The 27,937-nt window shown below is 39.3% G+C and overlaps 1 protein-coding gene across 8 annotated transcripts in view; it reads left to right on the top strand.

The window, feature by feature from the left end:
- Positions 1–27,937, top strand: part of LOC126475502 (uncharacterized protein DDB_G0283697-like) — a 222,904-nt gene that overhangs the window by 60,426 nt on the left and 134,541 nt on the right. For 6 of the 8 annotated variants that reach the window (XM_050103420.1, XM_050103473.1, XM_050103439.1 and 3 more), the window contains exons 4-6: positions 1,505–1,941; positions 2,019–2,139; positions 4,673–4,797. In XM_050103420.1, the coding sequence (XP_049959377.1) occupies positions 1,505–1,941; positions 2,019–2,139; positions 4,673–4,797 (683 nt within the window). The remainder of the gene's footprint in view (positions 1–1,504; positions 1,942–2,018; positions 2,140–4,672; positions 4,798–27,937) is intronic. The other 2 variants (XM_050103429.1, XM_050103464.1) reach the window with 2 other exon arrangements.

The following is a 27,937-nucleotide window of genomic DNA, read 5'->3' as shown; positions in this document are numbered from 1 at the left end:
ACTAGAAGTTGTTCCATGCAAAGACTGAAAAGCACATTAAAGTGTCCACTTAGTACCCAGTTGTCACTTTTGTTATTGGATGTTGAATAAAAACAGCTGTACATACTTCACATTCAGTGAAACAGTTGTATTTGCGATGATAGCATTTAAGTAATTATTTAGTTTGACATTCTGTTTCAGATTCTGTTGATAGCTTGCCTTGAGTTGGGTATAATGTTTAGTTTTGGTTACAACTGCATCATGTGTTAAACATTATTGTCATGCAATAGCTGAGTGATTCGTCTTTATGTAAGCAGAGTAATAAAGAAAAGAAAGGGGACAGATTACGTAAGAGTTACAGATGCTGCTGTAATGTAAAAGACATCCTTTCATAGAATTTAAAGTTACAAAAGCTCTAGGCCTGCTTTCAAACTAAGTAACTGTGGCAACATGGAGAAAAGAATAGTTAGGAGAGTTTATAGAAGTCAAAGGAAAAATCTTAAGTTGTTCAGAAGTTTATAGAGGTAAAAGGGAAGTCTTAAGTTCTTCAGAATCTGAGTTCACCAGAGATGTAAGATAATGGGAGAAGATAGTTCTTGTTCTTAAATAATAAAAAAGGAAGAGGAAAGGTAGTGAGAAAATTAAAAAGCAGTTTCATGGTTCAAAAGAAGAAAAATTAGTGAAATACCTTTTGGCGATAACACCACTAATTTGTTCACTATTCTCACTGAAATTCTTGAAAGTGTTGGTTTAATGTCACCTGTTAATTTTATTTGCTGTTTTGGTAGTGAGACTTTCTTTCCAACTACTTGTCCTCAAAGATATTTAACATAGATACTTGACATAATAGAGTACCAACATGGCATGCATGTGTGGTTCCTAAGTCAAGAATTGTTAAATTCTGATGAACATTTTCTCTTCTCTTCTCCGAATAATGGGATAAGTATAGAATTGATTTCATTTATTGCATAGGATATTATTGCATAATAATTCTAGTGGTGTATTGTAATTATACGACATACAAATGTCATGTTCACCTTGGCAACATCCATATTTGTGAGCAAATAAAAATTCAATCCATGATTACAATGGTTAAAGTAATCGTATCTCAAAATTTTTGCTTTTACTTGTTACCTGGATTGGATTGTACCTGGATTGGATTGCTATCATTAATTTGCACATCATGATTGATTTGCTGAAGCTCTCTATAGTTTTTACAAGTGAACTCTGACATGTGGAAAATTAATCATTCTGGTAGGTGTGCACAGATAACCAGAGTGGTTTAGATGACTGCTTGGGTTGAGCGGGAAGTCCAGGTTCGAGTCCTGGTCTGGCACAAATTTTCGTGTGTCGTTGACCGTCTGTACATCTGTGTTCACAATTTGCGAATGCATTTCTTCATCTAGAACTTCATTGTGTTTCTTTTATCTGTGTTTTGCTGTTTAGTACTGTTGTATTTAAATTGTGACATGTTTGTCACTAATTTTATGTACGTAATTGAAGGATATGGAAAATACTTAACTAGGGTATTCTACAGAGTCTGGAGAACACGAAAACGAAAGTGCAGAAGAGGAAGAACACTTAAGCGAGGAAGCTGCCTCAAAAGAACAACAACATGAAGATGATGAGGATGAAGAAGTGGGAGCAAAGGGAAGTGAAGAGGAGGAAACAAAAAGTGCAGAAGAGGAAGAGGAAGATGAGGATGAGGATAAAGAAGCAGATAAATTAGAGGATGAAGAAAGTGAGGAGGCAGATGAAAATGAAATTGAAGACAGAGATGAAGATGATGATGATGAAGAGGAAGAGGAAGAGGAAGAGGAAGAGGAAGAGGAGGAGGAGGAGGAGGAAGGAAGTGATGAAAATGTGTATGAACATGGAAAAAGTGAAGAGGATATAGAAGCAGAGAAGGGTGATGCGGAAGAGGAGGATGAAGAGGAAGAGGAAGAATCTGGAAGGGAAGAGGTTTGTTCTGTGTCAAAAAATTTCATGGAAACATACATAGCTGTTATATCATTATACTTCATTAGCTGCAATTTCAGCTAGACGATGATGAAGATGAAGACAGAAAGACACCTGCTTATCAGCACGAGTCAGATGAGATAGGTGATCTTTTAAGTGAAATTCCAGGAGTAACTGAAAGTGAAGAAGATGACGAGGGAGGTAATTTACATAAAGGAGTGGATTAACAAATTAACATGTGTATACAGCTTTCGTTCTTTTTTTTTTTTTACCCTCGTGGAGCTTTCAACTGGAGGTTGAACAAGAAATTTGTGTTGTTACTTCCAAAAATTTGCAGCACAGTTCCTCTCAAGGAGCAAGTTTTGAATTGATGCTCGAGTTGTAAGCTTGTTTGGATTTTGTGATGACACCTCACTTCCTGGTTGTTTTTGGCAGTAGAACATCAATGAGGTAGACAAACAAATACTAACAAATGCATTCATCAAACCATTTTGTGTTTTTTTTGTTACTAATCCTAATAGTGTGACACACACATTTGTGCAGTGTTAATGAAAAGTGGAAGTTTCTCAGAGGGAGGGGGGGAGGGGGGGGGGGGGAGAGAGAGAGAGAGAGAGAGAGAGAGAGAGAGAGAGAGAGAGAGAGAGAGAGAGAGAGAGAGATGAATTGTTTATTGTTTTTATAGGGCATGCACATTATAACAAATACAAAAATGGTTTCAGTTTTAAAGAAAAGAAGATTGTCTAAATGTTACATTTTTTAAAAAAATGCATGGCTATATTTTTGACTGTTCATTTTGTTTTTCTGTGATGAAAGATACTAACCTACATACAATTTATCAAAGTTATTTTATAGGCACAAGACAGAATCTGTGATCTTGCTCTAATTTTTGCCATCATACCAAGCTTATTGAGTCCTATTCCAAGAGTAATACTGAAGTCGTTGTATATTAGGATTTCTTAATATTTTTTCTCACTAGCATTAAGATACAACATTTACAATTTTGTGGTACAGAAAAGAACATTCAAAAATGGAACTACTATCACATTGATAAAGTTACACTATTTGATCAAAAGTATCCAGCCACCTGGGTGAAAATGACTTAAGTTCGTGGTGCCGTCCATCGGTAATGCTGGAATTCAGTATGGTGTTGGCCCACCATTAGCCTTGATGATAGCTTCCGCTCTCGCAGGCATACGTTCGATCAAGTGCTGGAAGGTTTCTTGGGAAATGGCAGCCCATTTTGTATGGAGTGCTGCACTGAGGAGAGGTGAGGCCTGGCACGAAGTCAGTGTTCCAAAATGTTCCAAAGGTGTTCTATAGGATTCAGGTCAGGACTTCGTGCAGGCCATTCCATTACAGGGATGTTACTGTTGTGTAAGCACTCCGCCACAGGCCGTGCATTATGAACAGGTGCTCGATCATGTTGAAAAATACAATCGCCATTCCCGAATTGCTCTTCAACAGCGGGAAGCAAGAAGGTACTTAAAACATCAATGTAGGCCTTTGCTGTGATAGTGCCATGCAAAACAACAAGGGGGTGCAAGCTGTCTCCATGAAAGATGTGACCACACCATAAACCCTGCCGCCTCCAAATTTTACTGTTGATACTACACACGCTAGCAGATGACGTTCACCAGGCGTCCGCCATACCCACACCCTGCCATCGGATCGCCACATTGTGTACTGTGATTCGTCACTCCACGCAATGTTTTGCCACTGTTCAATTGTCCATTGTTTATGCTCCTTACACCAAGCGAGGTATCGTTTGGCATTTACCGGCTTGATGTGTGGCTTATGAGCAGCTGCTTGACCATAAAATCAAAGTTTTCTCACCTTCCGCCTAACTGTTGTAGTACTTCCTGTGTATACTGATGCAGTTGGGAATTCCTGTGTGCTGGTCTGGATAGATGTGATGTCTGCCTATTACAAATTGCGGCCCTCTTCTACTGTTGACAGTCTGTCACTCAACAGACGAGATAGGCCTGCACACTTTTGTGCTGTACGTGTCCCTTCACATTTCCGCTTCACTATCACATCGGAAAGAGTGGACCTAGGGATGTTTAGGAATGTGGAAATCTTGTGTACAGACATGACACAAGTGACACCCAATTACCTGACCACATTCGAAGTCCGTGAGTTCCGTGGAGTGTCCTATTCTGCTCTCTCATAATGTCTAATGACTACTGAGGTCACTGATATGGAGTACCTGGCAGTAGGTGGCAACACAGCCCACCTAATATGAAAAACATATTTTTTTCTGGGTGTCCGGAGACTTTTGATCACATGATCTTGAAGATACAAAATAAGGAATTGTTGTTATTAGTCCTTGTTTATCTTAAAGAGCGAATGTATATCTCTTTTACGTGTACCGTAGACGGAAATTTTCATTGTTATTGTTAGATGATATTAAGTATCAATACCTTTTGTTGACTTAAGTATAGAGCTTTGCTTATGAATTTCCTTTATTTACTTGTTTTTAATATAGAATTCAGAAATAAAGAGTCTTTCAGTGATCGGATTCATACCAAGTTATACCTGTACAGTGATAATTCTTATTCTTCCACTTCACTGATTACCCACATATAACTTGGATTCCCTGAAGGAGATGCATGTATGTACCTAGAGTTGCTGTTCACAATCATTGCCTGTGAGAACTGGGAAGAAGCAAGATAATAGTTACAGTATGATTTTTTAAAAATTATGTCATGCAAGTTACATACGTATTTTATTGCAGATAATAGAGGAAGAAGAGATGAGATAATAGATAAACAACAGAAAGTCACTGGTGTTCATGAAAAGAAGATCAAAGCAGTCAGTGAAGAAGAGGCTGATGTGCGAAGACGGAAACAGGAGGAGGAGGTTTGTTAACTTAACCTTGAAGTGGTATAATATGATAAAGCTTATTTCTTAAAAACTGATTTGATGCTGATCTTAGACATACGCATTACTTTTTAGTGTTTTGTCTAGTTTGTACATGGAAACAAGAGGCACACTGTTTTCAAAACATTTTACATGATGAGATGCTTCATACGTGCTCTGTTTCAACAGATCTTTCTTGATAAACTGAAAAATAATGTCCCTGTCACTTGCTTCCATAAACTCTGTCAGTTTGAGCTCTAAACATTGAAATATTTTGATAGAAAATCAGTTAATTTTTCCAGTAGCTTCTCGGGACAATAATTGAAGTGCCAATAATAGTAATGAGATTGTCTGAACCTGTCAGCTGAGCTTTTCACACCTTGGATACTAAAATTGGGTGTAAGTTTTATTTATTTTTGCACCCCTTCTGTTATTTCGACTTGTTATAATGAGAAACTTTCCTTCATATTGACCACTTACATCATCTGGGAGTGAAACACTATATTGTTAACATTGTCATCTGCAGCAATATGTGCTATCAGTTTCAAATACCGTTAGAATTGTTCTTGTGATGTAGGATTCTGTGTTCCTGGTAGCTTACAGGTCCCAAATACAAATCTTCTCCTTTTATAATGTTTGTGGATGATGATGACGATGATGACGACGACGACGATTGTGCATAATGTAATGAAAGTAAAATATGCTGAAAGGTGTTTAACATGATACTGAATGGATTGAAATATTTTTAGTGTTAAAAGAATTTAATGTTGGATGATGTGTTGATGGAGAAGATAACTGGTTTTTTTTAGAGCAAGCAAAGTTTTATTACAGTATGGTAATTAAATTTCCTGCTAAAGTTTAGACTTGTGAGTATGTACATATTGCATAGAGAATGCTCCACTTAACAGTTTGAGGTAGGGAACCAGGGGTCAGAGAAGCCAGCTTAAGGAAATATGGAAGTAAACTTGTCTGCTGCTTTGTCTAGCATTTCTATTTTCCAGCTTATTTACAACTAACATGTATACAAGTTTACACATATGTGTACATTATTTATTTCCTGCAAGTTAACAAGAAAAAGTCATGATGCAGGTTTTGTTTGCTTTACTTTTCTGTAAGGTGTCTGTTGTATTCATTGTCCCATGACAGAATTTGCTGTGAATCAATAACAGACCCATTCATTACTCAGTGCTATCAAAGAACTACAGTATAATGTGATGGAGCAGTACTGGTGCAGTTTTGCAGAATTTGCTGACATGCACCTTGCGTATGGGGAAGTATGTTGCAGTGCTCTTGCTGCTGATAGGCTGTACAGGGAATGATTTCGTAACAGGCATCATCTGTCATGATGAGTGTTTATTTCTTTTGATTGATGAATGCAGGAAACTGGTTCATTGGAAAGAATAACTGAGGGACCTGGCTGCATGAGGACCACTCACACACCAGATTTTAAAAGAGGTGGTGCTGGAACATGTTGCACTGGACCCCACTACAAGTACTTGTTGTATTGCACATGAAATACACACTGCACATGCCAGTGTGTGGTGACCCCACAAACAACAATTATACCCATACCACCCACAATGAGTCCATGCAATGCTTGTGACTGACTTTGTACCAAGGGTCTCATTGTGTCATTGGTTGCTCCAGCTATGGATTGATTGACCAGATTTCTTCCAAATCGTGCTTTTCACTGGTGGGACCTCATTTGATCGTGATGGTATTTCGAACAGTAGGAATAGTCATATATTCTACCTGGACGCCTGAAATGCCACTGGTACTTAATGTTCGTGGAAAGAGTTCTACCTGAGTTTTTGGAGGACGTACCCATTGCTGTTCATGAAAGGATGTGGATATAACATGACGGGGCACCGCCTCACTTCAGTGTGAATGTCCTCAACCGTCTCAATGCTGTATTTTCTGATCACTGGATTGGAAGGGGCAGTCCTATTCCATGGCCTGTGAGGTCACCTGACCTGAATCACTTTTTTTACTATGGGGATATCTAAAGCCACTTGTGTAAGAGACCACAGTGGATATGGAGATGGAATTAGTTGCCAGAATTGAAGCTGCCTGTGATGTGATTCAAAACACACTGGGGATATTTGTGGGGGAGTGTCAGAATCTTGTTCACCGATGTCATCCTTGCATTGAGATTGATAGCCATCAGTTTCAGCATATTTGGTAAGATATAGTATAAATGGTAAGTTCATTGTGTTGATGATATTTGCAGTTAGCTAATGTAAATAAAAAAGTGCACAGTAATGAGATTTTATTCCTATTTCGTCCTGAAAGCCGGTTTCTCTGACCCCCCCAGGTTCCCTACCACAAATGGTTCAGGGGAGCATCCTCTATGTCCTGTTAAATTTTTGCACACACATATGGAAACACCCTGTTTTATTATTATTATTGTTGTTGTTGTTTTTTAAACTCTCTAATTTGGTTTTACAGTGTTTTCAGCTACAAATTTTCAATAAGTTGTTCAGCATCGTTTATTGTTTTATTTATTGTGTCATTTAAAAGCTTATCTAAATACCAGGGCTATTTGGAAAGAAAGGTCCAATCGGTTGTGAAATGGAAACTACAGTAAAAATCCTATGAAGCTTTGCATAGGTATGTTGGACAGTGTCTCTAGTATGCTTCTCGGTCATTTTGCTTTGCTTAATTCAGTTCTGAGGACATAAAGATGCCTACAAAAAAATCGCTCCCGCCAAGTATGAGTGCTCCTGATTTCATTCAGCCCACGTAACGTAACTGCACTTGTTCATGATTATTTTTGACTGCAATACTGCAGAGGCAATGAGGACACTCCTGCAACGTTTTCGATGGGAAGTGTTTGATCAACCACAGTACAGCCTGTAATTGGCTCCCCTCCTGTCCCCTCCAAGTGTCAACTCTACTCACATGAACTGCTGGCTATGGAGACAAAATTTTGTTACGGACAACAAAATGCAGATCAGTGGAGAGAATCGGCAGAAAGCACAGGTGGCTGCCATCTATGACAGGGGTATTGGAAAGATGGTACAGTGCTATGACAAATATCTCAGTTGCAGTGGCATATATGTAGAGAAGTAGCTCGAAGATGTGGCTAACTCTTGCAAATAAAACATTTTTGATTTTCACTGTGCTTTCCGTTTTGTGACCGATCAGATGATACTTTCTGAAGAGTCCTTGAAGTTGTGCATACTTTTCATGATGTCCCACTTTTTTTAATGTAATTCGTACAAGAATTGCCAAATTTATCTCTGTGTCAAATTCATCATGCTATGTTTTGAGTTACAGACAGTAGCCAAAAGTCATTGTCATAGTTGGTACTGTGTACATGTCATCATCGTCGTCATTATTATTATAACAGCAACAAATTCACCCGGTGATGCTGTAGGCCAAGCCTTCTATTACTGAAACATTCCCAGAGCTTTCATTATATGTTGGCATCTTTTCAGTGTCAGTCTGTTCTTGAGGCACCAAATAATCTGGTTATAGGAGAAGTCACGCATGGCAAAAACATTTTTTTTTTTACCTTTGATATCACCAAATTCCTTTCAGAGTGCCAAGATACATAGTGCATCTAAGAGATTGAAACACAAATCTTGTTTCTCTTCAATTGCAAGTGAATATTTTCAGAGTAATTTCTTTAGATAAAGAAATTCCAAGCTTTTTATAATGGCTTGCTCGTATGGTTGTGAAACACTTAAGGTGTTCAAAGGCAATAGTATAACATTTATATCTTCAACTTACTGTTGGAGACAGTATTTGGAGTTTAAGATTTTATCAAGAAATTTACTTGTCCATGTTATGAATTCAGTTGGAAACACAGTGGCCACAATCCACAATTTTGTGTTTACCTTGTTTCTGCTAGTCTTTATCAGTATAATGAAGGGGGTAGTTGCTACTCACCAAACAGCAGAGATGCTGAGTCACAGAAAGTCACAACAAAAACGACTGTTGGAAAATTTGCTGCTTTCGACCAATTAGCTCCACCCCAAGTGAGTCTGACTCCACTCCCTGTCTGACTCCAGCTGCCAGAGACTCTTTTGTGTGTGTGTGTGTGTGTGTGTGTGTGTGTGTGTGTGTGTGTGTGTGTGTGTGTGTGTTTCCGACAGTCTTTCTGTTGTGCTTTTCTGCATCTCCTCTCTGCCATATGGTGAGTAGCAACCATCCTTTCCATTGTGTTGTTACAGTCCATCCTGGATTTTCCATTGTTTGATTTTTCCTGACAGCTAGTATTTATAATTTATTTCCCCAAGACAAATAATGGTATTTTCTCAGATGTATGCCGACAGCATTCTGAAAATTCCGTAGTACTTTCCTTAGAGATTTTTCTTCCATTAACACAGCTGTTCTTTAAACAGTAAAGATTTATTGGGTAAGCAGCAGCGAAATGAACCAGTTTTGGTGTTGAATACATCTCGTACATCATATTCCTAGTGCTGAAGGCTTCATAGACTGCAACCAATCTATGGTCATGATTGTTAAAACTTGATTAGCTTCAGAGCTGTAATTTTTTAACACTGTGCCACTCTTATTCTTGAAATGTTTGAGCCAGTCTGGATTCGCAGAAAATTCAGTAGTCACATTCCAGTAATAAAGGTCATAATATGGGAGCATTCTGAAACATAGTTTTAGTAAAACAAGCGTTGCAGTCTCAACATCTCCCAGCATTGTAGAGTTAGCAGTGCTAAAATTTGGCTGCAGAAAGTGGGTATATTTGTTTGACTGAGAAATGAATCTTTTGTATCGTGTTAAAAGAAGATTAGTGTACATTAAAAGAAGAGAGTGTACAAATTAACTAATACTTTGTTTGGATGGCAGTTAACATTAAGGTGATGCTAAAAGCTTTAAGCTGCTTAGTCTATTTTTCTTTTTTAAAAAAATTGTGAACAGTTTATATTTTCCAACACTTTGTTCTTTAGTCAGTCTGTCTGTTTTAAGATTCAGTTGCATGATTTATTTGAATACAGGCATGATGCATCATCTGTTGGCATTTGAGGGCATATTCTACAGTGGCAGTGTGGCTCAGTGAATTGTGACTTAGCACTTTTACTTGAGGCATATCAATGTGGTTCTAGCTCCGCTGTGGACATCCTGATCAAAGTTTTCAGTGACTTGTCCAAACAATTTCGAGTTATTGCTAGGATGGTTGATGTTTTTGTAAATGATAAAAACAATGCACTTATTGGAAACAACACAAAGAAGACTGCTTCCATTAACTGGAGAATTACGTGTAGTTATGTATTACTAGACAACTGCCATTAGTTGAACCATGTTCTTACATGTGACGGTGTGCATCAAAATTGATAAAGTCTGTTTAAATGAGCAGTGTGCTCAGACTTGCTCTTGTGCTCACTGAAAAATGTTTAACACAAAAGAAACAAGACTGGAGCAGTGAATTTATGTTGTTACCATATGTGTTGAATTAGTTATGTTTACTTCAAACATTTTGAATACAAGCACATTATTCTTTCTACATTGCTCTAAAAACTTCTGCATGTTGTTTCAAGGGGCTGTACTGTTAGAGCATGGTAACCCTTGTTTAATGGTGGTTGTCAGGAAAGTAGGAGTCATGCCGTGACACTTCATTAGGGATACCATGGGGAGAGGAGCAGTGAGTGGAAGGCAGCATCAACTGGTTCTTGCTGTGCTGTGTGAGAGCCAGAAAGTGTGATAATTATTACACAATTGGCTTAATAGCTCATGACTCAAAGCTGCTGACAAGAATAATATGCATTAATATATAAAGTATGATGGAAAATTGGTTCGGGAAGACTGAAAGGTTGAGAAAGCTGGAGTAAGGACTGTAAGCACGCAGTCATAGATCATAGATTGACTTATAGCTGGAACAGTGTGGAAGAGTCTCATGGACATAATTAGGATACTCCACTTAATAGAGAATTGCCTATAAATGGCAGAGGTCTAAACTCAAATGTGAGACCTGTATGTAGGTAAATGTGTATAGGTTGTCTTTTGTTTCAATGGAGTGATGGTGGGGAGATCCTCCAGGATGTGGAACATGCTGGAAGAACAAGAATACAAAATAAATACTTACAAACAAAAAGAAATATGCTAATGTACCTTCCACAGATCCCACGTGAAATGGTCGTCATGAATATGGAACAAATACTCACAGTATTTGATATTATTAGTAACTTATGCACATCAGTTGGTTGTACTAAGAAAGTCATCGATGGAGTATGTATCACTTAATACATCGTAGCTTTATGCATTGTGTTTAATCTGTCATTGATGGTTAATTTTTTGTTGTTTTAAGCTAAGGGTGTATATGTGAATGGTCATTAGTAGCCTCAAATCAGTATTTAATTCTTCATATCAAACATATTTCATACCTGGCTTCTGTGACCGAGCAGCTCTAGGCGCTTCAGTCCGGAACCACGCGGCTGCTACGGTCACAGGTTCGAATCCTGCCTCGGGCATGGATGTGTGTGATGTCTTTAGGTTAGTTAGGTTTACGTAGTTGTAAGTCTAGGGGACTGGTGACCACAGCTGTTGAGTCCCATAGTGCTTAGAGCCATTTGAACCATATTACACAGTCCAATAACAAACTTCACAATAACAGTAAGGTACAGAAATGCTAAAAAAAGTTAAGTACACAAAGACGTTAAGGAGGAAATAGAGCTACAAAATTGAGTAATTATAAAATCTGTATGTTAAAACCATTTTTGAGAAATGTAATAATAGTTTCTTCCCAATATGTTTAGTTTTATATGAGAAGAAAGATGGAAAAAAGCTAGGTATTTGACACTTTGTGTGTCACCACCTGAAGAATGTGCCACATGTTCACTCAAATTCAGCTGTGTTTCACTGCAAATAATGTAAATTCTTACAAAATGTTGCATGCTAATACCTATACATCCCCTAAGCACTGCACATTAGTGGGTTCTTCTTCTGAGAGGGAATCTACATTTCAGTTGAAAACAAATCTATGTATCAGAGGAAGTGGGTCAAAACACTAAACCTTGCCTTATATAATGGAAATCACAGAAGGAGCTCATTGTGTTTATTGACTGTAAGTTATTGTCCCTCACTTCGAGGCACTCTCGTTCCCACGGATCATCACATCATGAGCAGTAGCAGTGTTCATGCTGGTGCCAATTGCAGATGTGTTTTGTGATGCCTACAATGTGGTGGTTGAGAGACATTAAGTGAACACTATAGGCAAGCATTAAGAGACTTCACTATCTAATTCATAATCTGACTTAGCACTATGCAGGGTACTGCCACTGAACCAGAAATTTTGCTGTAGCTTTGAAAAAAATTACACCAACAAATTTTAACAAAACCTTTAGTGAAAAATTATTTTAATACCACAGTCAGTGTACGTAAATGACATATGATGTCTCAGTTGAAGAAGTACATAATTTTTGTTGGTGTGCTTAACACTTTGTTTGCCTTCAACTGTGGTTAAGATTGGATTAATTCTTCACACTGCCACCAGTTAATTACAGTTGTGTAAGTGATTAGATGTAGAATTTTTATCTGCTATGTTTATGTGGAAAATTAGGGAATGAAAATATAGGTGTAAAAATTGAGGAGTGTTTTTTCAAAGCTCGATATATGGTAACGGCATAATGTTGTCCTTTTACATCAAACCCTGAACAAAGTTTTAGAAAAAGTAGACTACTGCCGTGCATACGAACACTCCAAATCATAAGGTTTTAGCAAAACATGATATATGTGTTCTTACAGTTATAGCAAAAGTTGTCAAATGCAATATAATTACCCTCTTGTGTCTCGGCTCTCTCTCTGCAGCAACCAGTTAACAATAATGGAGTACACTGGTTGCCTTAAGCGATGTTACTCATTTTAGTAACAGTATTTACTGGTGGGAATAGTGTTGCAGCCAGATTTCATTGTCATTGGAACACCTGCAGCTTACTTTTAGACAAGTATTCACTTGACACTCAAGTGTACGTCTATTGAAAAGTAGTATTGAAAGAAGTATTGCAAGCGGAAGCAGAATTGATCATGATTCTTGTTTCAGAAAATGGCATGCAGGTCAAAGAATGTTCCAATGGGAAAGAATCCCAATTCAAGAACAGCTTACATCGGCCTGAAATGCAAAGCAAAAAGTGTAAAAAGGAAGCTATCATTAAATACAAACATGGACTTGAGGTTTCGCCTTAAAAAGCTACAGGAATGAAAGAATGCAAAGCTGCTGATCTCTGCTAAGAAGAGATTTCCCACTTTCTTCATCTCGTGACATTAAACAAAATATATCAACATAAGTTTCTTTTAAAATTTCTTCACCTCAGTGCAGAGTAGTTGACGCCCAGAATGCAAAAAGGAAGAATAAAGTAACACTGAAGTATACCATTAGAAAAAGGAATAGTGGAGCATTGCCTGTTCGTGCTGCCACTTTCCTAGGAGTACCTGGCATGACAAAGGACAGGTTATCCTACCTAGCAAGCAGGTTCCATGAAGGAGTAAGGTTGCCAAAGGAAAGGAGAGGCAGTGACAGACCAGGACGAGGTCAAAAGGAGGCAACTATTGACATTAAGAATGATATAAACAACTGTAAATGCAGAGCGAGCCACCATGGAAGGGGGATGTCTTAAGAGAGGTTATTTGCCTTCAGATCTCACAGTGAATAAAATGTTCAAGAGATTCTGTGAAGAAAGACAACATTTTGAAGTGAAACAATGCTCCTTATCAAAATACCATTGTATATTTTACAAAGATCACAGTCTATCATTCAGGACACTTCATACTGATACCTGATACACACAAACTAGACACATTACATAAAATTTGTGCAAAGTTGTTTTATGACATAATGAAGGAAGATAATCCTACTGTCATTAAGATTTGCTTTGACATGCAACAAAACCATCCTATTCCAAAACTTTCAGTCAGTGAGGTTTTCTGTGCTAGACAAGTATGATTATCCTGGTTGGAGACAGAATCGTCAAGAGGATGCCTTCAAATTGCTTCGGTTTTGCTGCCTAATCTGATAGCAATGCTTACAGCATTCTTGGAAAAGAGCACAAAATTCAATAATATTTTTCACTACATCCTTATTTGTGGCCATAGCTTCATGCCTCCTGACCGAGTGTTGGTAGAATTGAGAAGTCTTACAGAAAGAAAAAGGATCTTGTCTCCTAAAGATCATTACAATATTTTAGAAGAGCATGGTACTCAGAAAGCTCTAAACATAGATTGGACTGTATTCCAATCCAAGCTATTATGCAAAATGAACAACCAGTGTGTCATCTAATACAAGAAAGCAAAGAAAATTGTTAATGTGTCAGTAAGTGATATGCACTCTTGCAATCGAGTGCAAATTGACATCCTGAGATGGAGGAAACCATGCCATCCAACCCTTTTGCCAAAACAAAATATGGTAAACAAAAGAAAAAAGAAAGATGTTTCTGCCTTGCTAAAGTATTTTGAAATTCCAGAGGATGCAAAGGAGTTTCACAAAGATGTCTTAGGTGAATAATGTATAGATGTAAGGGGGTAAACTTCACAATGACAATGTGATTGCAACATGCAATACTTCTTGTATTATTCATAATGTACTTTGTGTAGTACTGACAATAATGATATAAGCTAAACAATTGTGTTAAAATACACTCCTGGAAATTGAAATAAGAACACCGTGAATTCATTGTCCCAGGAAGGGGAAACTTTATTGACACATTCCTGGGGTCAGATACATCACATGATCACACTGACAGAACCACAGGCACATAGACACAGGCAACAGAGCATGCACAATGTCGGCACTAGTACAGTGTATATCCACCTTTCGCAGCAATGCAGGCTGCTATTCTCCCATGGAGACGATCGTAGAGATGCTGGATGTAGTCCTGTGGAACGGCTTGCCATGCCATTTCCACCTGGCGCCTCAGTTGGACCAGCGTTCGTGCTGGACGTGCAGACCGCGTGAGACGACGCTTCATCCAGTCCCAAACATGCTCAATGGGGGACAGATCCGGAGATCTTGCTGGCCAGGGTAGTTGACTTACACCTTCTAGAGCACGTTGGGTGGCACGGGATACATGCGGACGTGCATTGTCCTGTTGGAACAGCAAGTTCCCTTGCCGGTCTAGGAATGGTAGAACGATGGGTTCGATGACGGTTTGGATGTACCGTGCACTATTCAGTGTCCCCTCGACAATCACCAGTGGTGTACGGCCAGTGTAGGGGATCGCTCCCCACACCATGATGCCGGGTGTTGGCCCTGTGTGCCTCGGTCGTATGCAGTCCTGATTGTGGCGCTCACCTGCACGGCGCCAAACACGCATACGACCATCATTGGCACCAAGGCAGAAGCGACTCTCATCGCTGAAGACGACACGTCTCCATTCGTCCCTCCATTCACGCCTGTCGCGACACCACTGGAGGCGGGCTGCACGATGTTGGGGCGTGAGCGGAAGACGGCCTAACGGTGTGCGGGACCGTAGCCCAGCTTCATGGAGGCGGTTGTGAATGGTCCTCGCCGATACCCCAGGAGCAACAGTGTCCCTAATTTGCTGGGAAGTGGTGGTGCGGTCCCCTACGGCACTGCATAGGATCCTACGGTCTTGGCGTGCATCCGTGCGTCGCTGCGGTCCGGTCCCAGGTCGACGGGCACGTGTACCTTCCGCCAACCACTGGCGACAACATCGATGTACTGTGGAGACCTCACGCCCCACGTGTTGAGCAATTCGGCGGTACGTCCACCCGGCCTCCCGCATGCCCACTATACGCCCTCGCTCAAAGTCCGTCAACTGCACATACGGTTCACGTCCACGCTGTCGCGGCATGCTACCAGTGTTAAAGACTGCGATGGAGCTCCGTATGCCACGGCAAACTGGCTGACACTGATGGCGGCGGTGCACAAATGCTGCGCAGCTAGCGCCATTCGACGGCCAACACCGCGGTTCCTGGTGTGTCCGCTGTGCCGTGCGTGTGATCATTGCTTGTACAGCCCTCTCGCAGTGTCCGGAGCAAGTATGGTGGGTCTGACACACCGGTGTCAATGTGTTCTTTTTTCCATTTCCAGGAGTGTAGTTATTACTGATATTATTGTATTATGCCTCTGTATTTCTATTTTTATTGATTTTGTTCTCAATAACATCAGAAACTATATACTAAAATTGCTATATATAATAATATATGCAACATTATGCACATTACAACAATGCAGGGATATAAAGCACATAAAAATATTTGTTGTGGAAAAAAATACATGAAATTAAAGGAGGCAACATAACTGATACCAGCAGTAATTACAAGGATTTATCGTCTTTTGAAAAAACGGAAAAATCGCACGTTAATATATTGTTACAAAAATTAAATTTTAATATATTTCATTAAAACTGTTGGTTAAAGTCAGTGAGATCTAGTACTCATGCAAAATTCAAGTGCTCAGACGTATCTACCTAGGTGAAAATGAAAAAATCTCATATTATGAAAACTGTATCTGTTGTGTTCATCAAGTTTTGAAAAAAACACTCCACAATTGATAGTCCTATATTTTATATTTTGTGTAAGGCGTTTATTATACTACTGCCGTGTACTTTATTTATAGTTTTTGGGTGCAGTACATCACTAGTCTACTGCTGATCAACTTAGAGCTAGCTACCATGTTTGTGGGTGTAACTGGTATGATATCTTAGGCATGGCTGCAAGAATGTTGCCAGATCTTGCATTGGCAAAGTCAGACATGGAAGAGCAAGGTATAAGAGCTCAATGTGTTTGTCGAAAGTTTTGGTATGTTGATAGACACACAAATAAACACCAACACACACACAAAATTCAAGCTTTCGCAACCCACGGTTGCTTCATCAGGAAAGAGGGAAGGAGAGGGAAAGACGAAAGGATGTGGGTTTTAAGGGAGAGGGTAAGGAGTCATTCCAATCCCGGGAGCGGAAAGACTTACCTTAGGGGGAAAAAAGGACAGGTATACTCGCGCGCGCGCGCGCACACACATATATCCATCCGCACATATACAGACACAATCAGACATTCGTTTTTAGATATATTTTAGTCATATGGCACTATTTAACAGCTCTGCAGTTAATGCCTTGATTCAGGTAAAACCACAGCAATCCAGGCTGATCCACAGTGCTCAACAGTGTGGATGTATACTAGCTCTGAGAAGAGTAATCACATGTAGATCAGCAACAGTGTGGCCGCTCAACATTACCATGTGACCTGCTGTACTATAAATTGATCTTATCACTGTTGGGGATACGTATGCCAGCTGCTATCTCACATCTGTTGTTGTTGTTGGTGTTGTTGTGCTGGTGGTGGTTGTCGTCTTCAGTCCGGAGACTAGTTTGATGCAGCTCTCCATGCTACTCTACCCTCTGCAAGCCCCTTCGTTTCCGAATAACTACTGCAACCTACATTCTTCTGAATCTGCTTAATGTATTCATCTCTTCGTCTCCCTCTATGATTTTTACCCTCCAAGCTTCCCTCCATTATTAATTTGGTGGGCCCTTTATGCCTCAGAATGTGACCTACCAACCAATTCCTTCTTCTAGTCAAGTTGTGCCACAAATTCCTCTTCTCCCCCATTCTATTCAGACCTCCTCATTAGTTACACGATCTACCCATTTAATCTTCAGCATTCTTTTGTAGCACCACATTTCAAAAGCTTCTATTCTCTTCTTGTCTTCACTGTTTATCATCCATGTTTCTCAACATGTTTATTTCTTCTCCATGGATTTTAATTCCTACTCTAAATTTTTCTTTTGTTTCCTTTACTGCTTGCTCAATATACAGATTGAATAACATTGGAGATAGTCTACAACCCTGTCTCACTCCCTTCCCAATCACTGCTTCACTTTCATGCCCCTCCACTCTCACAACTGCCATCTGGTTTCTATACAAATTGTAGGTACCCTTTTGTTCCCTTTGTTTTACCCCTGTCACTTTCAGAATTTGAAAGAGAGTATTCCAATCAACTTTGTCAAAACTTTCTCTATGTCTACAAATGCAAGAAACATATTCGTATTAGTATTTTGCAACCGTGGCTTTTTAAAATCATAGTTCAGTAATTTTCACACTTGTCGACACCTGCCTTCTTTGGGATTGGAATTAATATGTTCTTCTTGAAGCCTGAGGGTATTTCACGTGTCTCAATACATCTTGCTCACCAGATGGAAGAGTTTTGTTATAGCTGCTAGCTCTCCCAATGCTATCGGTAGTTCTAATTGAACGTTCTCTGCTCCCTAGGCCTTATTCCGACTTAGGTCTTTCAGTGGTCTGTCAAATTCTTCACACAGTATCATCTCTCTCATTTCATCTTCATGTGTGTCCTCTTCTGTTTCCATAATATTGTCTGCAAGTACATCGCCTTTGTGTATACCATTTATATACTCCTTCCACCTTTCTGCTTTCCCTTGTTTGCTTAGGACAGGTTTTCCATCTGAGCTCTCTATATTCATACACGTGGTGCTCTTTTCTCCAAAGGTCTCTTTAATTTTACTGTCGGCAGTATCAATCTTATCACTAGTGACACATGCTTCTACATCCTTACATTTGCCCTCTAGCCATCTGGACTTCCTGTTGATCTCATTTCTGAGATGTTTGTATTCCTTTTCAGCTGCTTCATTTCCTACATTTTTATATTTTCTCCTTTCATCAATTAAATTCAGTATTTCTTCTGTTACCAAGGATTTGTACTAGCCATTGTCTTTTCACCAGGCCTTTTCCATGTATATAGCCTTCTTTCATGATTCTTAAACCAACTGTTAGCTATGATAAAGTTATGCTCTGTGCAGAATTCTACCTTGTGGTTTCCTTTCTATTCCTTATCCCAATCCATATTCACCTACTACCTTCCCTTCTCTTCTTTTTCCTACTATCGAATTCCAGTCCTCCATGACTATTAAATTTTCATCTCCTTTAAGTATCAGAATAATTTCCTTTATCAAATCATACATTTCTTCAATCTCTTTTATCTGCAGAGCTAATTGGCACATAAACTTTTTACCACTGTGGTAGGTGTGGGCTTCGTGCCTATCTTGGCTACAATAATACGTTCACTATGCTGTTCGTAGTAGCATATCCGCAGTTATGTTTTTTATTCTTTATTAAACCTACTGCTGCATTATCCTTATTTGATTTTGTATTTATAACTTAGCATTCTCCCGACCAGAAGTCTACATCAGGTGCAGTATACAATAGGGAGATGAATGTGGGAGTAAGAGCAGTGCCACTCTACATCCTTAGCAAGTACAGGGTATGGATGAGCTGTAGTTTGTGACAGCTCGTAAATACATTCCTGTGCATCCATATGTGAGAATAAAGGCCCCAGTCTGACTGTCTGGTCAAGATGGTCCATATCTGAGGGCAAGTGGGGGGCCATCTCCCCTTCGCCCCCTCCAACTCTCAGGGGAAGGGAAATATATAGTGTAATCGGATTTCTTTTTCAAGAAAATGATTTAAGACGCTATTACGCAGGTCTATAACAGTGTTGGAACTGGAACTTTCTTATGGCTACTTACAAGTTGCCATTTGCCTTCCAAAATATTAAAAATACTTCACACTGCCCATCTCCCTCCCAGTTTACCCCACTACCCCCATCTCTTGCAAATTATCACATGGTTGCTTTTGGGTCTGGTATGAGCATCAAATTGTCAGAGACTTCCTTATTACATAATCTATAACTTTAGATGGGAAATTTGTAAAATTGTATCCATTAATTGTGCAGAGTAGCTACTGCTTTTTCCAAAGATTACTGATCTACTAGCATTGTTACAATGCTTAAAAAATTTTCTGGCAAGAAAGATACTTGGTTTATAGTATTTAGAAACTTGGTTTGTAGTACTTAGATACTTGGTTTCTAATTTGGCTATCCTTGGATAAAAAGATATCGGTAAACTTGCCACATCAAATTTGGGTAACATCCCAAGCTTTTGATAATTACCTCCATCATAGTATTCAGGGGCCACGTCTGACTGCCATGAAACTGGTGAGGCTCCCACTTTATACCCAAGCGAAGGTATCCGATTGGCTGGATTGTTATGTCGACATCACATAAATGGTGCATACTGAGGTGGCGCCATCAATTTGCATAGATGATGGTTTATGCAATCTGTCCAGCATTGCTAGCAACTCCGTCACTTACATCATGTGGTAAGCTAAAGAAATCTTCATCTGGCTCTTTCTTTCAAGTGTGCGCATATGTGCATTGCCAAGTTCATAACTGATGTCTCTGTTGAAGTTCTCATCTCAAGTCTAATTTCTACTGCTTCTCTAATAAGTCCTAATAATTGGAAGCATGGGCCAGAATTCTCAAATGTTGAAACATAATCTTGTTTTTATTTAGCAGGCTGTGTTCAGCCACACAATTTTTCAGTATTCCTGTGCTTCAGGTGATGTGGATGTTCAACATAGCAAAAAGGAACAGTCTGTATAGACTGGCCTCCGTAACTTCTGCCACACATGTGAGGAATATTATAAATCCTTGACACACCCAGCCTGCAATTATTTTTAACATGTCACAACATTTCTATAATTTTCTTGGGTGAGTGAAACAACGTTCTGATTCTTCACCTGTTTAGGTCTCTACATATCTTAGTAGCTGTTGCATTGCAGAATGGAAGCCACATTGCGTGTTGGTCCTCCTGGCTTTGTTGAATAGTATTGTATTTTGATTTTCTCGACAGCGATCATATATCATGGAAAAACTACACACACACACACACACACACACACACACACACACACACACACACACACACACGTTCCATCTAAACATCATAGTGAGATAGTTCATCTCATAGCCTAGGTGCTCTGTGTCTGAAATAAAATCATGATTTATGATGTAAAGGGATAGATAAAAAAATCCACTCACCAAGCGGCGGCAGGGGAACACACACACAAAAGGGTTTAACTTTTTCAAGGTTTCGGAAGCAGTGGCTCCTTCTGGCACAAGAGTTGAAGGGGCAGGAAGAGGAGTGAAGGAAAAGGACTGGAGATGTTTAGGAAAAGGGATACAGTTCAGAAAAGTCACCCAGAACCCTGGGTCTGGGGAGACTTACTGGACAGGATGAGGAGGAGAGATTGATTTTTGGGGACTGCACTGGATGAGATTTGAAAACCTGAGAGCTTAAAGGTGGAAGGCAGGGTAATAGTTGGATGATTTGTTGTTCTTGCATGACCTTCCATAAGAGGTACCCAGATGCTGAATTTGTGCTCATGTTTGGCAAAAACACCTAGTCTTGAGTCCATTCACTGTGAATGTGTTTAGAATATAGCTTGTAGTACTGATATTATGAAAAGGAAAGTTGCTACTCACCATTTAGCGGAGATGGTGAGTCAGAGATAGGCACGAAAAACACACAGACTCTCTCTCTCTCTCTCTCTCTCTCCCTCCCTCTCTCCCCCCCCTCCCCCCCTCCCTCCCCCATACAACACACACACATGACTGCAGTCTCTGGCAACTGAAGCCACACGGTCAAGAGACTGGAATTGTGTGTGTGTGTGTGTGTGTGTGTGTGTGTGTGTGTGTGATCTATTTTTGATGAAGGCCTTACTGGCTGAAAGCTCATTTGTGTCAGTCTTTTTGTTGTGCTTATCTGTGACTCAGCATCTCCATCATATGGTGAGTAGCAACTTTCCTTTTCATAATATTGTTACATTCCATCCTGGATTTTCCATTGCTTGTAGTATTGACATAGGCGTCTAGTTGTTGAAATATTGTGCTGCGTAATGGAAAGATATGTATAGCTGAGTCCCTGAAATATGTTACATCAAACACACTAGGAAGAAATTGAGGATCTGGACAGTGGTGTATACATCCACTACTTCTGTGACATTTGGATTACGTAGTTTTTTTTTTATTTTTATTTAACAACATTCATCATCCAAAATCAACATGAAAATGTGCTCATGTCATGTCCCACAATGCAGAATTGAAATGGGGACATGATATATTCAGACAGTGTCACGACTTGCAAAGCTGGTCTGTATGTTCAAGTGGGTACAGTTATAACATTCCACAGTACCGTATTTACTCGAATCTAAGCCGCACTTTTTTCCGGTTTTTGTAATCCAAAAAACCGCCTGCGGCTTAGAATCGAGTGAAAAGGAAGCGGAAGTTCTGAAAAATGTTGGTAGGTGCCGCCACAACTAACTTTGCCGTCGAATATATGTAGCGCTACACAGGCATGCTTTGTAGGCACAAAGATAAATACTGGCACCAAAACCTCTGCGTCAGTAAAAAAAAAAAAAAAAAAAAAAAAAAAGGGTGGAAGATGAGCTTTTTTTTCTCCGCCCCGAGTTTCGACCACTGCATTTTCATACATTATCCAACGAATGAATGATTCATTCATCCAACGAAGTAAATACTAATTCCGTATTGTTCGTCTTCGAATGTAGCAGAATTTCAATGTACTACGAAAATCTGACTGGCAAGACTGTTTGGGATGTTTGTCAATAGGGCCAACTCTACATTCTGAATTTTTTCCTACCTGTGAGAAATGATGGTTGCTAACATTTTGCCATGTATTCTTTCATGTTTGCTGCTATCTCATTTAAATCCTGTCTGCCTAATAAACTACAAAACTAGAGTGAGACAACAGCAAACGCGGAAGAATATACGTATCTTATCATGTTTATATTCGTATTATTCTTATGCCTAATAGTGATACAGTCAGAAATGAAGCACGGCAACTGACTAGATTTTTAAATCTAAGATGACTAATTTCTGTGCAGAATTTGATGTACTAAAAAAGCGGCCACAAAGATTTTCAAACTGAGAAAAATTTTCACTCTCGTTCAGAACATGTTCTATCATACGCAGTCTATTATTTGGTTCTTGTTGATCATTATCAAAGAAAGCAGCAGTGTAAGTAACAACAAATAGCAGTCTCTTGCCATTGTTTCGCTAATGAGACGATTCCTATCTTCTTTTTTTTTTTTTTTTTAATTGTAAGCGGTGGTAGTGCGCACAAAAGCAAACCATGCGCCGAGCGGCGACAGGCCGTAAACACACACTATCAGAATGCGACAAACAATGCATGACACAGTGTACAGTATTGCATTTTTAGCTTAGAGTGACGTAAACACCTATAACAAAGAAAACGGCACTTATCAGATCAAAGCAAAATAAGCAATCGATTCAAACCAGACGAAGCACGTGAAAAAGGAAGGGTACCCGTATAAATACGCACGGAGCGTCTGACGCATAGCAATGGGTACCTGGTAAAGTTTAACTGCTAAGTTTACAACTAGAACCAAACTACTGCAGCTGTATCGTCATTCATTCGACCTAAATTGTGTCTCATATTACGATGGACCAACTTTGTTTAGATTTGGAGCTGCGGCCTAAAACTTTTCTCTCCTCTTGAATTTAGAGTCTCAAATTTCAGGTGCGGCTTACATTCGGGAATTTTTTTTCCCTTTATTTTGAGTCATTTTTCAGGTGCGGCTTAGTTTCGAGTGCGGCTTAGTTTCGAGTGCGGCTTAGATTCGAGTGAATACGGTAAACACATAGACAGTGTTCCCACTGATGTGATGTGATGTGATGTGATATGATGTACGATGCGACAGTTTGTTATAAAATTCGCCTGAATTCTGTGTGACACTCGTGTTATTGATGAAGCAATACAACAAACAACACGATAGCAGTCTTTTTAAATTGCACACCAACCTGTGAATTAATGAAGTTATTTCCTGTTTACCAATTGCTGTGAAATTTTGTGTAGGCTTTCAGAATAGCAATAGTTAACTTCTGTAAATTTCGGTTCTATGCTCGAAATAAATTTGGATGTGTTCAGAATTACCTAACACCTAATTCAAAGATGATGATCCACAAGTCCAGTCTGGATGTGTTGCAAGAGGCTCCGATAGTTAATGGTCGTCGTGCGTGAGATGTTGCCCGTGAAGTCGATACCAAGACAGCGGATTTTATCGCACAGTCAAAAGTGGGACGACACTTGAAGTGTCAGCCCAGTGCCAATATTCAAAGCCATCGATTTATGTACATTTATACGGCTCCCTGAAGCTTCACCATAAGTGGCTAACCAATCCAAGGCTCTGCGAGCATCATGTTCGTCACGAAGAGTTAACATAAGATCATCTGCATACACAGTGCATTTAAAAGTGAAGCCACCAAGAGACAACACCGTGAGGCGGTGTCGCAGCCCAAACAACAAAGGTTCTAATACTAAAGTGTACAGTATTGTTGATAACGGACATCCCTGTCTCACAGAGCGGCGAATTTGTAAGTTGTTCGACAATCTACCGTTGACAAGTACTTTTGATGTTGTGCCAAATTAAAAGAAGCATCCAGACATGTTGTTACGTTTTTGTAAATGCATCAAAGGATAAATTAAACACTTTACTGCTAAATTGTTAAACAGTGTTTTTTCAGCATATGTAACGTAACTGTATTCACCTGCACAAATGTGCACTCAATAGCTGCTCCTCCATTGAAATGGCTGAAAAATGAGTGTTGAAAATAGGCTATGCCATTAATATGGTCTACACCAGATTCAAAGGTCACACGTTGTGATTACAATTTGACTGGTGTGTGAACTAAAATTTATGGCCAGTTCTTGTATCATTTACTTTACAGGTAAAATGGATAGTCAGATACTATGCTCGGTTGATATTGTATGATATGATAATGATTGATTGAGTGCAGTAACCCGATACTGAAGTGACAAATTATAGTACAGGTAAAATGGATAGTCAGATACTATGCTCGGTTGATATTATATGATATGATAATGATTGATCGAGTGCAGTAACCTAATACTGAAGTGACGAAAGTTCACATGTGGCAAAAATACAGGATGTTTCAAAAAGAGTGACTCCATGGTTCAAATGGCTCTGAGCACTATGGGACGCAACTGCTGTGGTCATAAGTCCCCTAGAACTTAGAACTACTTAAACCTAACTAACCTAAGGACAGCACACAACACCCAGCCATCACGAGGCAGAGAAAATCTCTGACCCCGCCGGGAATCGAACCCGGGAACCCGGGCGTGGGAAGCGAGAACGCTACCGCACGACCACGAGATGCGGGCAGTGACTCCATGTTTATTGATGAAAACATACTACAAGCATGGGATGAACTGCAAAAAACACGAGAAATCTTAAAGTTTTAGCTATGCTATTATAAAATTTTTATGTTTCCACCAGTAGCATCACGAACAACATTTAGACGACAGCTAAATTGGTCACAAACTTGACACAATGTATCGCTTTTACAAAATGGCAGCTGTTATTCTGTTGTTCACATCTTCTATGTTATGAGGTAAAGGGGAGATGAACACACTTTCCTTCACATATCCCCACAAGAAAAAAATTGCATAGGGTCATGTCTGAAGAACTTGGAGGCCAAGAATGTAGGGCAGTGTGTCTTGAGTCCCATGCACCTATCCAGCACTGAGGCAGTGTGTCATTGAAAAACTGACTTGTTGTGCCATTTTGGTGGAACTCCATCCTGTTAGAATATGAAGTCATCAGAGTCTTCCTGAAGTTGTGAAAAAAGGCAATTCCACAGTATTTAAAGATAACTCATTCTGGTCACTATGTTTTGCTGTGCAAGGTTGCTCTGGACTCTCACCTTTGCTCAAGTGTCCTGTCTCCTCTTATTGGCTATATCAATGATGGATGTTTTAGGTGCAGGCAGTTCAGTGCCAAAATGCTGACAAAAAGGATCCTGGATGGAAATCACTGACTGACTCTTTGCAAACGGCAGCAAACAAAACGCGTTCTGTTAAGTGGATGCCATCTAACTTCTGACTGACTGCAAACTGAGAAGATGCATTGACTGACATCTAACGGCTGATTTTTCAGAAACTATATGCCATGCCCATTCAAACAACACACATTTCCTTGCTGACAGGTCCCATGTTTTGTAATTATTACCATCCAAAATCAGGTCATTCGTTTTGAAACACCTTTTACAGTGGAACTTCGATGTTGCATTCTCAGATTTTACGTTTTTCATGATTCTACACCAAAAATTTGTACCACCTGTGAAAGACCCACAAGATCAATGCTAAAAATTCCTCAATTTTATATTTCTTCCTAGTAAGGTTTACCTCAATTCTAAGTTCCTGACTTTGTCCCATTTTCTTCCTTTTGACATTTGATGTTACTGAATGAGTTATAAGTGGCACAAAAAACAGATGGTTTGCAACACGGTTGGTGGCCGAGTTATGGGAATATTTTAGGCTGTTGTGGAGAATGGAGACGTGAGAGAGGAAATGCTGATGTAATCCGTGATTGGTGTTACCAATACAACTCGGAACATTCAGCCCAATTATGATACAACTATTGCTAGGTTGCAGTGGTAATGGAAAAAACAAGACAGTTGATGTGAAGTGTTTGGACCGAGCCACTATATGATGAATGGACATAGCCACCATCGTTTCTTGTGCCACTTACAACTAAGTCTAATCTTTTTACATGTATTTCTAATGTACTGTATTCAGCAACAATATCAGTTGTCAAATTCAAACACTGAGTTTGAAGAATACACTTGGTCATAATTGAGGAAACATCGTCCATTTCCAGCTAGTGAATTCTTTTTGGCTGGCGACTTGTCAGGTCACGCAATAGTCAGTGCAGCAAACACACCACACTCTCACAAAATGAGCTCACCTACTGGGTGTTGGGTGAAGGGGAGTGGCCCTTCAATGACGGGAGTGCAGATAGGGGTGACAACATTTTTTGAAGTGCTAAAATATACTTTTCATACAGATAATATGCTGTATGACAGAGATGTCACACAGAAATAGAACATTGGGTTTTGCGATAGCACATTTTAAAGATTTTTGTGTTCAAATCTGACACTGTACAATTGCAACAGCTACATCCACTACTCGCATATATACTTTGCACCACACACTGTAGTTTGTAGAGATTGGCAGCAGTGATACACAGCATGAAGTAAAACTGTGGCACCTGAGTTTTCTTTCAAATTTAAATTTAACACTGTGTTCAGAAATTCACTGAGCTGACTTCTGATAAGTTTGTATGTCAGTTGGGGAAGTAAACTCATTTTTTCATGTCTCTGTTTCTCACACCAAGCCTAAAATAACACTTTAACAGTGGTGAGCATATGAAGTGCAGCTCGTAAAAAAAGCATTAAACTATAACATCAATGGTGACAAAATTTGTCATTAAGCAGATGTCTGCATTTATGCTTACGGTTTAACCACTTAGCTGCTGTGATGTTTTTGGTTCAATTCAACGTGTTCATCAACTTTAGCTTTTTTCTGGGTGAACATAAATTATGATCTCTCAAAAACGCGTGTTTTGAGTGTATAATTTGTGGTCGTAGCATGTTGGAAAACAGCTCAGCTACCTTGTACCCAGATGCCAATTTCAAATTTTTAATGAGTTTTTACTTGCTATTGCATGTCTGTGATTTTTTAAGAACTGATGAAATCCGTTACCACAAATTATTGTGTAAACATTGTACTGTATATTTAATTTCCTTCATTTGGACAGATTTTATACAAAGTTTTGGAGAGGATTGCGATTTTTAATCGTATGTGCCAAGTACATGCGTTTTTGCCCATATTTGGTCTTTTTTTCCCTCAATTGTGCGTTTTCCTCGGTTGTGCATTTTTTAAGTCTGGACCGCGCAAAAGCATAAAGTACGGGTATCACTGTATACATAATTACCATAGCCACTGAATAAAGTTCTGAAAACATTATAATATTAATGAAAGTGATGTGCACACCAAGGACTGTTCATATTCTGAGCCTGTTGTCACAACAAGTGTTATTGAAGATTGACAAAGTCCATAAAATTAATTAAGAGTTCACAGTGAATCATTGAAAGCAGTCACAGAACCATGGAGTGAACTCCCAGACATGAAATTTAGATAAATCATGATACATTTTCTGACTTGTAAACTGTACTAAATTGGCTGCAGTACACTGTGCCAAATTTGGGCACAGATCTAGCTCCTATCATAATATTCTGCAGACTAAATTAGCTTCCAGAATGTTCCTTATGTAAGATTATGATATTTAAAACTAAAATTAGCTATTGTTGTTCATGCGCTTTTTACAAATTACAGATAAAGATCTATGTTTCTGGGTAAGTGGCTAATAGAATAAGATTAGAGCTCTGTTGAATTATGGTGGCTAGTTTTTCAGTTAAATTTTTGTAATTTTGTCTGGTAAGAACTGATACTCCAAGAAAGAATTTTACTTT

The sequence above is a fragment of the Schistocerca serialis genome, chromosome 1 (genome assembly GCF_023864345.2).
Source record: "Schistocerca serialis cubense isolate TAMUIC-IGC-003099 chromosome 1, iqSchSeri2.2, whole genome shotgun sequence".
NCBI classification, from domain to species: domain Eukaryota; kingdom Metazoa; phylum Arthropoda; class Insecta; order Orthoptera; family Acrididae; genus Schistocerca; species Schistocerca serialis.
The sequence above is the reverse complement of the archived record's forward strand: the minus strand, read 5'-3'. Positions and strand labels throughout refer to the sequence as shown.